This window comes from Rhinatrema bivittatum, chromosome 18, assembly GCF_901001135.1.
Source record: "Rhinatrema bivittatum chromosome 18, aRhiBiv1.1, whole genome shotgun sequence".
Classification (NCBI taxonomy): domain Eukaryota; kingdom Metazoa; phylum Chordata; class Amphibia; order Gymnophiona; family Rhinatrematidae; genus Rhinatrema; species Rhinatrema bivittatum.
Window position 1 is genome coordinate 43,792,047 of NC_042632.1, and position 13,945 is coordinate 43,805,991.

General features: G+C 43.4%; 1 protein-coding gene across 3 annotated transcripts in view; it reads left to right on the top strand.

The window, feature by feature from the left end:
- The first annotated feature begins 571 nt into the window (after positions 1–571).
- GFPT2 (glutamine-fructose-6-phosphate transaminase 2) overlaps positions 572–13,945 on the top strand; it is a 44,340-nt gene continuing 30,966 nt past the window's right edge. For 2 of the 3 annotated variants that reach the window (XM_029583724.1, XM_029583725.1), the window contains exons 1-3: positions 572–747; positions 12,232–12,339; positions 13,234–13,332. In XM_029583724.1, the coding sequence (XP_029439584.1) occupies positions 741–747; positions 12,232–12,339; positions 13,234–13,332 (214 nt within the window). In that variant the 5' untranslated portion in view covers positions 572–740. The remainder of the gene's footprint in view (positions 748–12,231; positions 12,340–13,233; positions 13,333–13,945) is intronic. The other variant, XM_029583727.1, reaches the window with a different exon arrangement.

Below are 13,945 nucleotides of genomic sequence, written 5' to 3' on the forward strand. Positions count from 1 at the left end.
GAATTTCTATTGATCGCAACTCTGAATGATTTTTGACGATTTAAAATATATCTGACGATTGTTTTAAATCGTCAAAAAACGATTCAGATCCCTACCGTTTGGGCTTTTTCTGCCGTCATTTCTAGGTTTCTCAGCAAACGATATATAGGAGGTAGAGGGCTATAACAATGTTAAATAAATCAAATAACCAGAAATGAATGGGAGGTGGGGTAGTGGTTAATGATTCCTTTGGGACACGTATGTACCATTTCATTCGAGCCAAACGTCTTCGTCAGGCTGCCCAGCCTTTGCATCCTCCCTGCTGCGCCCCTGCCTCGCCGGGTTCGCAGCCAGACGTCCAGCTTTCCCCCCACCCCTCGCTGACGTACAGCCCAGACTGGCAAAGGGAAAAGAGAAGCGCGGAAGCAGGTAGGCTGCGGCGCACGTGACGGCGCGGGGAGGCTCTCCGCGCGCCCGAGCGCGCTCGCCTCCTCGTGGTCTTTCAGCGGCCCAGCCCCCCCCCCACCCGAGGAAGGCTTCCCGGAACGCCTGCCTCGCGGCTCCCAGGTTGCCGTGGAAACCATCCGCCAATGGGAGGAGAGGAAGGCTTTCCCAGCTGCTATAAGAGCGGCTGCCGGCTGGCGGCGGGGACTCCGGTGCTGGCTTGTGGGGGGCGGGGGCCGAGTGACAGCCGCGGTCCTTGTAGTTATTTTGGTTTTCCTTTTCCCTTCTTGCGCTTGGCGACCCGCATCTTCTGAAGGATGTGCGGTAAGTAAACAAACCTTGTGTGCCTAGGACTCCAATGTGAGCTCCCCCCCCCCCCCCAACCCCTTGCAGTGATGAGATTATGGAGGGGAGGGGGGAGGCTGGGAGGGCTGGGAGTTGATCGTCGGGGTCAGCAGTTAAGGCTGCCAGAGGGTGGTCTCGGGATGGGAAGCGGCTCGCCGGTGCCCTCCTGGAGCATCCCCCCCCCCCCCCGGTGCCGGATCGGGCAGGGGGTCGGGGGTGGCTGAATCTGCGGCCGCTGCTGCTGAAGCAGTGACGTGTCCAGCCTCCGCCTGCCTGGGGGTTTGATCAGCAGCGCCGGAGGAGCCCAGTCAGCCGGCGACACCTCCTTCCTCTCGCTTGCTTGCCCTGATAGCAGGCGTCCCTTGCAGCCCTAGAAGGAAAAGTGAGCAGGATCATGAAACACAGATGAGCTGTAATTTATGGCACATGCATTTGGGGAGGGGGAGTGTGGCTTTAATAGAGCTCCCTCTCTCCGGGACAGTAAGATCCAAAAAAAATGTGTGGCTCGCTTGTACTCGGTGTTTTCAATCATGTTTCCGCACTTATCGTCAGTAGGACTTGGAGAGTCTGAAGCTCAGTTATTGGAAGTCGAATAAGCTCAGCCTGCGGACTCTGAATTTTGCATCACATCCTAAAATTCCATGAGCAAGAAGGAAGCAGGAAACTTGTAGAGTTTAAGAGTGAATGGTTATGGTTATTACTCACCAGGCTTCCCTGGGCTACCAGTTTTCTTGCTAAAACAGGTCCGGTGGCACATATTCGCGCACGTTTGGTGGTAAGGTAGAAAACCCAGTTGGGTTCATTCAGTCCTGACTTGTTTTAACTTTGGAGTAGGGGTGAATGATTTACAGGAACTAGAAGGCACCTGTAATAGCTGGGCCCATTCCTCCGTTGACAGTTTCCTAGCCTTTTTAACTGAGCGTGGTTGGTGAAAGTGGCTGACTCATACATTTACTATGAAGCCAAATGGATGGGGAAAGGTATTTGTAAAGGTACTCCAAGTCCTTTAAACATTAACAACTGCATCCTCCTCAGCCTCCAGGAGTATTTTCTAGCAAAAAAAAAAAAAAAAAGAAGATATTAGTAAAGGGTGGAGAAATAGTATTGTGATCTTGTGGGATTTTTAAAGTGTGCTTGGGACACCAAATTGAGATTTATTTCCAGCTATTGCCACCTGAGGTCATGCTGTACTGTACTTTTTTTTTGTAGAGATCTAACTCCATCGGAAAGAGTGGACCTGCTTTTCTAGATGTGGCAGCCCATTACAGGGGCCTGTCACTGAAGCTTCAATATAGCCTGAAAGCAAAATAAAACCTAGCCTGCTAGGGAAGTTAGCCGGATACTTAGCTGGGATATGCAGCAGCATCGCTGCGCCGTTGAATATACCTGGATAACTTGTGAATTAGCTAACTTTATAAAACATTAGACTAAAGCAGAAATTAAGTAATCTGAGTAGAGCCACAAGGAGTATGCAAGAGAGTCAAGAACCGGGCAAAAATTCATATTTTTAGAAAATGAGCTAGCACTGCTGATTTCAAAGCAAGATTGCTACCTATTGTCCTCAAATGACTAACCTGTCGATTTTTTTTAAACGTTTTTCTCCTTCCATTCTCATAGTTCTAGTTTTCCATTCTGGTTTTTTTTTCCCCATAGTAAATAGGACACATCTTTTCTTCTGGCCACCCTGTGGTGTTTTGGGCTGCTCTCTGCCTCAGGAAATACAGAGAAATCAGAAACACAAAGCCGTTTTCATGACCTGGTTGATTTTAAACTGGTTCAAATGCTCCAAAACAGCAAAATGTTTGCGTATTCTTTAAAAAAGGACTTCCCCCATTCTGTGCCTTTGGCAAATATCCTTAATGCGCTTGATGTGCACATTCATTAGGGGATGGGCCAATTTGTTGGGCTTAGGCATGCTGAGCGGATTTTACAAGCTGCCCGGGTACACGCACAGGCGCCGCCGCACGCACATCTCGGGACTTGTCAGAAAGGGTGGGGCATGGGCCGTACATGGGCTTTTCGATACTCGAACCAAAAATTTGCACGGGAAATACTTGCGTGATCTGATGCACGCCGCAGTCCCTTGCAGCGTAACTTTACTTCTCCTATGTAAAAAAAAAAGAAAAAAAAAAGTAACGAGCCATATCTGAGGGGTGTAAAGGGCCTGAGGTAACTGGGGGCTATCAAACTGGAGGGGCTGAAGGACCCAGCTGTTAACTGGGCGAACTGAGGAGGAACTGGTAAAGCAGGCCATGGCGTCAGCGTGAAATTTCCCCACCTACACAATAGAAGCTGCTTTTTGCATGCATAGGCATGCGCCCAATTAAAATTGCGTGCATCTATGCATGTATGTTATAAAATAGGTGCATCCATGGGTGCGGGCCGACAGACCTGTGCAAATGTGCGCCATTTTGAAACTTACCGGCCCTTTCAATAAGGCCCTAGGTTACTTCTCAGTACTCCTGTAATTATTTCATCCATCATATTGGCAAAGGGGAACATCAGCCTTTGTTTTCAGTTACTGTCAGTATTAAAGTATATTTTATTTTCTATTATAGGAATATGATTTTAGTCTCTTTCATTGTAAGAACATAAGAAATTGCCATACTGGGTCAGACCAGCCTCCTGTTTCCAGCAGTACAAGTACCTGGCAAGTACCCAAACACTAAATAGATCCCATGCTACTGATGCCGTTAATAGCAGTGGTTATTCCCCAAGTCGACTTAATTAATAGCAAGAACTTATCCAAATCTTTTTAAAACCCAGCTACAATAACTGCACTAACCACATCCTCTGGCAGCAAATTCCAGAGATTAATTGTGCGTTGAGTGAAAAAGAATTTTCTCCGATTAGTTTTAACTGTGCTACTTGCTAACTTCATGGAGTGCCCCCTAGTCCTTCTATTATCCAAAACAGTAAATAACTGATTCACACTTACTCGTTCTAGACCTCTCATGATTTTAAAGACCTCTATCATATCCCCTCTCAGTCATCCCTTCTCCAAGCTGAACAGCCCTAACCTTTTCAGCCTTTCCTCATAGGGGAGCTGTTCCATGCCTCTTATCATTTTGGTCGCCCTGGAGCGATACAGAGGCATTATGACATTTTCCGTTTTATTAACCATTCCCTTCCTAATAATTCCTAACATTCTGTTTGCTTTTTTGACTGCTGCAGCACACTGAGCCGACTATTTAAATGTATTATCCACTATGATGCCTAGATCTCTTTCTTGGGTGGTAGCTCCTCTTATGGAACCTAACATTGTGTAACTACAGCAAGGGTTATTTTTGCCTATATGCATCACCTTGCACTTGTCCACATTAAATTTCATCTGCCATTTGGATGCTCAATCTTCCAGTCTCACAATATCCTCCTGCAATTTATCGCTTGTGATTTAACTTCTCTGAATAATTTTGTATCATCTGCAAATTTTATTACCTCACTCGTATTCCTTTCTAGATCATGTATAAATATATTGAAAAGCACTGGTCCAAGTACAGATCCCCGAGGCACTCCACTCTTTACCCTTTTCCACTGAGAAAATTAACCATTTAATCCTATTCTCTGTTTCCTGTCTTTTAACCAGTTTGTAATCCACAAAAGGACATTGCCTCTTATCCCATGATTTTTTAGTTTTCTTAGAAGCCTCTCATGAGGGACTTTTGTCATACACCTTCTGAAAATCCAAATACACTATATCTACTGGTTCACCTTTAGCTACATGTTTATTAACCGCTTCAAAAAAAATGAAGCACATTTGTGAGGCAAGACTTACCTTGGGTAAATCCATGCTGACTGTGTTCCATTAAACCATGTCTTTCTAAATGCTCTGATTTTGATCTTCAGAATAGTTTCCACTATTTTTTCTGGCACTAAAGTCAGGCTCACTGGTCTATAGTTTCCCAGATCACCCCTGGAGTCCTTTTTAAATATTGGGGTTACATTGGCCACCCTCCAGTTTTCAGGTACAATGGATTATTTTAATGATAGGTTACAAATTTTAACTAATAGATCTGAAATTTCATATTTGAATTCCTTCAGAACCCTGGGGTGCATACCATCTAGGCCAGGTGATTTGCTACTCTTTAGTTTGTCAATCTGGCCTACTGTATCTTCCAGGTTCACAGTGATTTGGTTCAGTTCATCTGACTCAACACCCTTAAAAACCATCTCTGAACCGGTATCTCCCCAACATCCTCATTAGTAAAAACAGAATCAAAGAATTCATTTAGTCTTTCTGCAATGACCTTATCTTCCCTAAGAGCCCTTTTAACCCCTTGGTCATCTAATGGTCCAACCGATTCCCTCACAGGTTTCTTGCTTTGGATATATTTTAAAAAGTTTTTATTATGAGTTTTTGCCTCTACGGCCAACTTCATTTCAAATTCTCTTAGTCTGCCTTATCAATGTTTTACACTTAACTTGACAATGCTTATGCTTTTTCCTATTTTATTCAGATAGATCCTTCTTTCAATTTTTGAAGAATTTTTCTTAGCTAAAATAGTCTTTCACCTCACCTTTTAACCATGCTGGTAATCATTTTTCCTTTCTTCCATGTTTCTTAATGCATGGAATACATCTGAACTGTGCTTCTAAGATTGTATTTCTAAACAATGTCCATGTCTGTTGTACACTTTTAATCTTTGCAGCTGTACCTTTTCGTTTTTCTAACTATTTTCCTCATTTTATCAAAGTTTCCTTTTTGAAAATTTAGTGTTAGAGTATAGATTTACATATTGTCCTCCTTCCAGTCATTAGTTCAAATTTGATCATGTTATGATCACTACTTCCAAGTAGTCTCACCACTGTTACCTCTGTTACCAAATCATGCGTTCCAGTAAGAATTACATCTTAAATAGCTCCCTCTCTCATTGGTTCCTGAACCAATTGTTCCATGAAGCAGTTGTTTGTTCCATCCAAGAACATCTCTAGTATGTGCTGATGTTACATTTACCCAGTTAATATTAAGGTAATTAAAACTCCCATTATTACTGCACTGCATGGCCAACTGAGGGGGGATATGACAGAGGTCTACAGAATCATGAGAGGACTAGAATGGTTAAATGTGAATCGGTTATTTACTCTGTCAGATAAGCCTATAAACTATTAGTCAAGTTGACTTAGGAAATAGCCACTGCTTATTACTGGCATTAGTAATGTTTAGGTACTCGCCAGGTACTTGTATCCTGGATTGGCCACTGTTGGAAAGAGAATGGTGGGCTTGATTGATCCTCGGTCTGATCCAGTATGACAACTTCTTATGTCCCAGGACTTCAGCAAACCTCTGAATAATCAAGTGACAATTTGGTAAAAGCATGATTTTCATCTAGAGTACAAACTATATTCAAATTGTAATTTGACTATGTGTTATATGGAAGATAAATTTGTTAACTACCTGCTTTGAAGTGTCTCTAAAGGTGGAATAAAAATAAGATAAATATTTCTCATTGCATCTAACCCAATATTTGATATGTAATAAACTTAAGATTCCCATGTTTTTTTTCTAAATAAGGATTTAATGAGAGTGGCATATTAAAAAGTTCTAAGGAAGCAAAGTAAGTGAACAGGAAATTATTTTACAGATCTGAGCAAATAGCTGTGGGGACCCTGTGTCGAAAGTATTATTTATTTCTCTTTGCCCAATCAACTTGCAAAATACTCCAGAGCCACTCAACCTGAAACTATCATTTTCAGTAACATGGTCTCTAGTGACTGCCGAGTCTCTGGTACGGACGGGCAGCCAAACTGGAAACAAGGACGCTTTAGCAATTCCACCCCACTGCCAGGCATTGTAGAGCAGCCCCGCCAGGGACTTTTCCTACAGCTGTGAAATCACAGAACTGCCGCAGTGATCATAGATGCCTGACATGTTCTAAAAGCAGCCTGAAATTTGGCATACAACATAGTGTCAGCTCATTTTGGAACAGGATAGTGCAGCATAAGTGGAGGAACTGGTTTGGGACTGTAAACACAGTTTAACCTTTTCCAGGATCTTCCCAGTTATGAAGATGTGGGCTACCTTCAAGCACTGCAGAGTCCCTGTAAACTTGCTGCAGACTTGAGAGTTCTTTGTGATGGGGGGAAGGGAGTGGAGGGAGCCACCGGCTCTTAGGCCAAAGGGGATCTATGACACTGGAAAAAAAATAAGTCCACGCAAGAATTTTTTGTTCCAATAAAAATAGGTTTCCTGTGGCAAAGGATAGTAGGTACAAAAAAAGATTCCACTTTCAGAAAACCCTGTACAATTCAGGGTTTACAGTCACTCAAAAGCCCAGATGAAAATGCAGTACTTGGAGCTCCCTTGCTTACCAAGAGTTCTTTAAGAGCAACGTCTGGATCTTCTGTTTCTTTTCCAGGCTCTCCCTTGAATGCCTGCACTCTGCAGCTCCTTGGGATGGTGCTCCTACCCTCTGGCTTGGGATGGATACCCTTCTCTGGATTTTGGCAGATGCAGATTTCTCCACACTCGTGACTACGCCAACTTCTCTTTTGTCAGCCCACAAAATGACTCTCGCCCCGTTCTTCCTCATGGAAGAAGGAAAGCACTTGCTCCTTCCAGGCCATTCCTCTTAAGACCGCAGGGCCAGCCACATGCTGCCTGCGCCACTTCAGCTTCTCCAGCTCCCCCTTAGGGACTCTGCGTGAGCCATGAAAATGGGGATGGCTCGTGTACAGGACTCCATCGCCCATACATTCTCCAGAACATATACCTTGATAAGATCTTGATAAGCTTTACAAATGGTTAAGGTTGATCAAAATAGGAAAAAAAAACAAAAAAACAACCTGTTGGCAGTGGTCTCCAAGAGTACCTGTCAACCAGTCTTGGCGTGATCTTTAGTAATATTTTGCATGTATCCAAAATAGTTCATTCAACTCTGTCACTATTTGCATCACATGCCACTAAAGGACAATAAAGACATTTTTTATCACATAACATTTTTGTGTTTACATAAAATATACACTGTCAACATTATTATTAGATAAACAGATATTTATATATCTATTGTAGTTATACCTGCACAATCAAAAGTTTATCAGTCCTGTCCAAGTAAAGTTTAAATTTCTCTTTTCTGATCCAGAGTGTTTGATAAAGGTCAGATCCAACATCCTAGTAGTGAAACAATTAACTTCCCTTGCACTTAGGTGAGAGAGCTTTTAAAGACATTTATACTCTTTTTTTTATTTTTTATTTTTTTATATACAATGTGTAGTATGGTATCAAAAATCTAATGCTAAATTCATGTAAACTTTTAAACAAAATCCCTAGTTTCCTGGAAGCTCTGGGAGCAGCCATGTTGGCAAGCTGCTTTCTGGATCTGCTTAGTTCAGATTCGCAGTGGTATCAGACTGATATCATGCACATGCTCAGCGCTAGCCAGTTTGATCCCAATCTATGTGAACCAATTTGGCAGGAAAATGAAAGCAGAAGCGAGTAACGTATATATTGTAAAACCCTTGGAACAGTTGGGGGCGCCATGGAGCTTCCCAAACAGCTGTGAGGCTGGGCACTAATAATTGCTAACAATGAAAGGGTATATTGTTGGCGATCTGCATTCAAAGTCCTCAAAACACCTTAAAAACTTGTGTGCTTGATGAAATGGAGTTAATTGATTTGGGATAGTACCCAAGGTGAATCTGATCCCCCACCAATCACTAAGCATGTTATAGATTGATCTGATTTTCTTTGAAAAGGTACAGCTGCACTGCAATTTAGTGTGCTCACTTAGACTGCAGGTGCCTTAGGACAAAGACCTGTGCTAATTGTACTGCATTATTCTGCCAGCACTCTCTACATTAACAGCATTCTATAGACTAAACTTAGCCAGGGCAAAATATGATTTTTTGGGAAAAATGTGCAACAAATAGTTTCTCCTGACATTCATCACTGGGGCATTTTTTTAGGCGGTAATGTCAGTACTAAGTGCTGGCACCTTTTTACGCCACCTGCTTATATTTCCCCATAGTCGCCAAAAATAAACACGCACCTAGCATTGCCTCCACTCCATCTCTTCTGCACATGCCCGCAGGGGAATGTGGGCATCTTCAGCCAATCCCCATGGGGCCATAGGAGAAAGCAAGTGTCAAGGCTGGCGCAACCCGCTGTGCACGTGCACAGGGTGGTGGCCGGGAGGAGGCTGCAGTCTGGGGTCACCTGCACCAAAGTTAGGAGGAGGCCACAGGGCTGCTCGGGAGGACCCCCAAGCTACCAGCAGCCAAAGTGGGCTGCCTAGCAGATCCCAGCCTACAGGCGGCCAAAAGTAAAGACCATGGCGGCCTGGCGGTTGCCAACTTGCCAACTTCCCAAATGGCAAGAAGGGCTACAGCAGCCCTGTGGTTCCCAGCCCGCTGGCCACCCAGATGGAAAGGAGGCTGTGGGCCCTGCTGGTTCCCAATCCACAGCGCGGCTGAAATGAAAGGCCCAGGTTGTGTGTGTTTGAGCATGTATGTGTTAGAAAGGGATTGCATATATGTGTATCAGAGCAGGGGCATGTGTGTATGTGCTTGTGTGGGAGAGGGAGTGTGGTGCGTCTATGACAATCACAGGGGGACTGGAAATGAAAGGTTCCCAGCTATGTCAAGCTAGAGATTTTTTTGTTTTTTTAGCCTTATTAGTTTTAATTATTGGGTGTTTGGTATGTCTGTTTTGAAATATTTTACTGGTGTTTGGGAAATTTAAATAATAATTATTTGAGCTTTTCATTATTGACTGTTCTATTCATCAGCTGTTTTGACATTTTTTTCTTTCTATTTGTATGGCTATACTATTTAGATTAATGTTTTATATTTCTTGATTTATTGTTTGATGCTTAATGAGGAATGTAATGTTTGTTTTTCCCTTCGTTCGCCTACATACAGAGTCTGGCTTCTTGCAGTTTCCAGTTCAGTTTTGTCTGCACATTTCTATTTATACTTTGCTCTCTTTTTATTCTCTGTTTGATGAGGGTCTGTCTGTGTTCTGCGAGTGTAACCGAGGTGAGGTATTCTGCTAGTGTGTAGCTTCTTTGTAGCAGCCTGGGTTGTTCTGTTTTCCTTCTAGGAAGTGTATTGGTGTTTTAGGGCCTGGTATAATATGTCATGTAGGGCAGCTAATACCCTCGCACTGTCCTGATGTACAATATCCTGCGTCCCACTTCAAAGTCTCTGAGACATACCTCTCACACAGAATTTACATTGTTTGGGAGATTTTGTTACTTATTCTTTATTGACTTTTTAGAATTTACATATTGATAACAGCTGGATTTTATTGGCTGATTTGAATTTTTCTGGTGTATAATTAATTTCCTTGTATAGGACATACCCGTCAGCTCTGAGGCTTTGTATTGCGGTTGAGATGTTTAGTGGTTTCAAAATTCAAAGAGTGTGCTTTTAAGAATATTTTGAGTAAATTGCTATAGTTTCCCATGGGGACCGCCCTCCAGATAGCACTTCTCAGATAGCAAATGAACTACTTGCCCACTATTGGCAGTACAGGGAACAAGTGGGCCAGTCTGTCCACCTGTAATCTGGAGGCCTTACTCTTATAACTGTACTGCGCCTGACTGTAAATGAGGTTCAGACACAAAGTTATTGTTCAGAAAAAAAAAGAGAAGTCCATGAATAGCTCCATTAGAAACAAGAGAGCTCAGTGATCGATTGCACAGGGCAGTAGAACAGGTAGCACTGGCCTTGGCAGGGGGTCTCCAGCCAACCCATGCTGGCCCTCAGGAGGACGTAGGAAGTGCGTGCTGCAGTAGCCAATTGCCCAGGCCCAGCAGAACGTGTGTGTGGGGGGGGGCAAATGCTTCCAGTCCCCTCTCGATGCCCTGAAAAGCTTCTGTAGCTGCCACTGAAAGAGAGCAGAAGTGCTGCCCCCAAGGGAGTGGGAAGATCCTGTGGCAGGAGGAGGGACCTGGGAAAGACAGACAACTGCCAGGGCAGGGAAGTTGGGAAGACTGTTTACCTTGGGTCCTAGGGAAATACAGAGGGGATTTAGCCTGTCTCCTGGGTGGAGGGGCCCTCTCTGTACCCACCACCTGCCTCCCATTCCCAGGGGCCCAGCATCACTCCCCAGGTGAGAGAAGGGATGGAGGTGTTATATTGGGGCTGCTGATAGAAGGGGTTGTGTTATGTTGGGGCTGTGGAGTCCCTATCATTCTTCAGTTTGTGTGGCGGAGTCTTATGTTGGGGGCCATCAAACCCCTGGTGTTGAAAGAGGGTCAAAAATGTCCAGGCAGAAAAGCATGTTTTTGGTTTAGTGATTCAAATGATGTCAGCTTTTGGCAACATAAATGTCCAGCACCTCTGACATCTTTGTATTTTGCACAGTAGAACAGGAAATGCATTTCTACTTCTCTATCAGAGTCAGGCTTCTTGGGGTTTCTAGTTCAGGCTTTGTCGGCACATTTCTATTTCTAACTTGTGGTCACTTGTACTGTACCAGGTGAGGGTCTACCCATGTTCTGCCTGGGTGACCGAGGTGAGGGATTTTGCTAGGGTGGACTTTTGTGTCCAGATCTGTAGCAGCCTGGTTTGTTAGGTGGTGCATGAGTTTTCTAGCCATTTGCTATACTATTTGCTATGCTGCCTTTTCATAGGCTCTGCAGCCAGGTGCAGGGAATGGGCTCTGGGTGGTGTGGCTCCCTACCCTTCCTCCTATGGATGACACTTTTTTCCTAGAAAGGAAGCACTGCTCAACACTGTGCATGAGTGAGGAAAGGTAGTTAAGCTTGGAAAGAGAACTGGTTGTCGATGAATGAAGGCAGAGCAGAGGTACATCACTGTGATTGAATTAATTGCCAGTGTTCAGTCAGATTGGTAGAGGATGAAGGACAGGAATGGACAATACTTTGACATCCTCAGTGGCAGCAGTGAGGAAAAGAAGTAGAATGTGAGGTAGAATAAGGAAAGGAATGGAAAATAAAACAGAAGATATCATAATGCCTCTGTAGCGATCCATGGTGTCCCTGCACCTTGAGCATTCTGTGCAGTTCTGGTCGCCCCATCTCAAAAAAAGATATGGTGGAACCAGAAAAGGTGCAGAGAAGGGCGGCCAAAATAATGGGAATGGAACGGCTCCCCTATGAACGGCTAAAGAGGTTAGAGCTCTTCAGCCTGGAGAGGAGACGAAAAGGTAAATAGAAACCCTTATTTACTCCTTCCAGAATTACTAGGACCTGGGACACTCCAAGAAGCTAACACTTAGCACACAATGAGACTGAAAGCAATTAGCATAGCCCAGCTCAGAAAGGGCTTAGACAAGTTCCCGAGGAAAAGTCCATAAAGCAGTATTAGTCGAGGAGAATATTTATGAATAAAAAGGCTTGGATCTATTCTTTGGGATTCTACTGGGTACTGGACTGGCCACTGTCAGAAACAGGATGCTGGGCTTGATGGACCTTTGGCCTGACCTTCTATGGCATTTCTTGCATTCTTAAGAAATAAACAGAACAATAATTTATATTGCTAACCTTCTGCTTTCTACAGGAATCTTTGCTTATCTGAACTACAAAGTGCCACGCACAAGGAAAGAAATCTGTGAAACTCTTGTAAATGGACTTCAGAGATTAGAATACAGAGGATACGATTCTGCAGGTATTTCAGTTCTCTTATGCTGCAAACCAGGGAGGAAAAAACACCACTCAGCTACACATGATGTTCACATTGATTTTCATTACTGCACCAGTTTCAGGCCACTATATTGGCCTTTAGCCACTGAAAATGTTAAACAATGACTTTTCTGTTGAGCGCTTGGTACAGTGACATATTTTCCTGCTCTTTTTCTGCATGGTTGGACTTTTTTTTTTTTTTTTAAATCCAGATGCTCAGAGTTGCCTCAAGAGTTCAGAGGCCTGAATTAGTCTAGGCTTTATCTGAAACTGAGGTACAAGAGTGTTCTTGATGCAAAGTAAAACAGTGTCTAATCTAAAGGTCTGTCTCACAACTTGGCGTGGTCCCGATTTTCAAAAGGATTTACACGCGTGAAAGGGTTTTTGGAAATTGCCCGGGAGATGTGTGCATAACTCATGTGTGTATTTTTATGCACACAAAATGGATGTGTTCCAAGGGCTGGAGTTGGGGGAAACTTATTCTTTTCTGTTTCCAGAAAGTACGTGCGTAAATGTGCGACACACACACAGAGCAGATGTAAAAATAAGCGCATAAGTCTGCCCAAAATTTCAAAGCAGACTCATGAGCGCAAGTCCGTTTTGAAATTTCAGACTGAAATCTGCGAGTACTTTTTTCTATTCACAGACTTTAGCTCTACGTGCATAGTTATAAAATTACCCATCCTCAGCGTAATAAGCAAAATATTATATTTGAACTGCCCATAATCTCTTAAATCTTGATTCTAAGCTAATAATGGGTCTCAGTTACATGACTTACACAAAGGCACTATTATAGTCTGTCCATTGCATGTGAATTTCATGTCAAGGTACCGTGGTTGAAATTGCTTTTCTAAATGTAGCTCTGATTTTATATTTTCAGGGATTGCTGTGGATGGCACTAAGAATGAACAAAAAGAGAGGCACATCAAACTGATAAAAAAAAAAGGCAAAGTGAAAGCCCTGGATGAGGAAATTTACAGTAAGTCCAGGAAACTGAATAATGATTCTGTATTGGCTTATGGCAAGACTGCAAACCAGAAACATGCAGATGGTTTCTTGCGGTAAACAAAGCAAAGCAGACAAATGCAAAATAGCAATTGTGGTTGACCAGGAAGGATGTGGCATATCATAGTAGACAGCAGATAAAAACCAATTGGCCCATCTACTTTGCCCAACTATTCTGGTTTGCATTATGACATACAGTAGCCTCATCAGCTCATTAAAAGGAATTAAATCCAGGCCTAGCAGAGGGATAAAGTGGTACAGTACAATGCACCCCTGAGGTGGGTACGCATATGAGATGTGCAAGACAGCGAGAGCCACAAGGAGTCTGCTCCAGGATGTAGTGGAGAGAGATGCGGGTGCTGTTATCTCCAGAAAAGCAAAGCCAGAACCCTAACTCTGTGAGAAGAACAGACTTTTCAGCTTTTGCCAGGTTTGAGTAATAAGTATAGAAGCAACAGAGACCCTGGACTAAAGGGATCTCTAGGATACCGCTGTTTGGAAAGAGACATCTACAAGAGTCCAATAGTAATGTTATACTGGGAGAGGAGAAAATCCCAGCGTGATCTATGGATGGCCAGTTAAAAGTC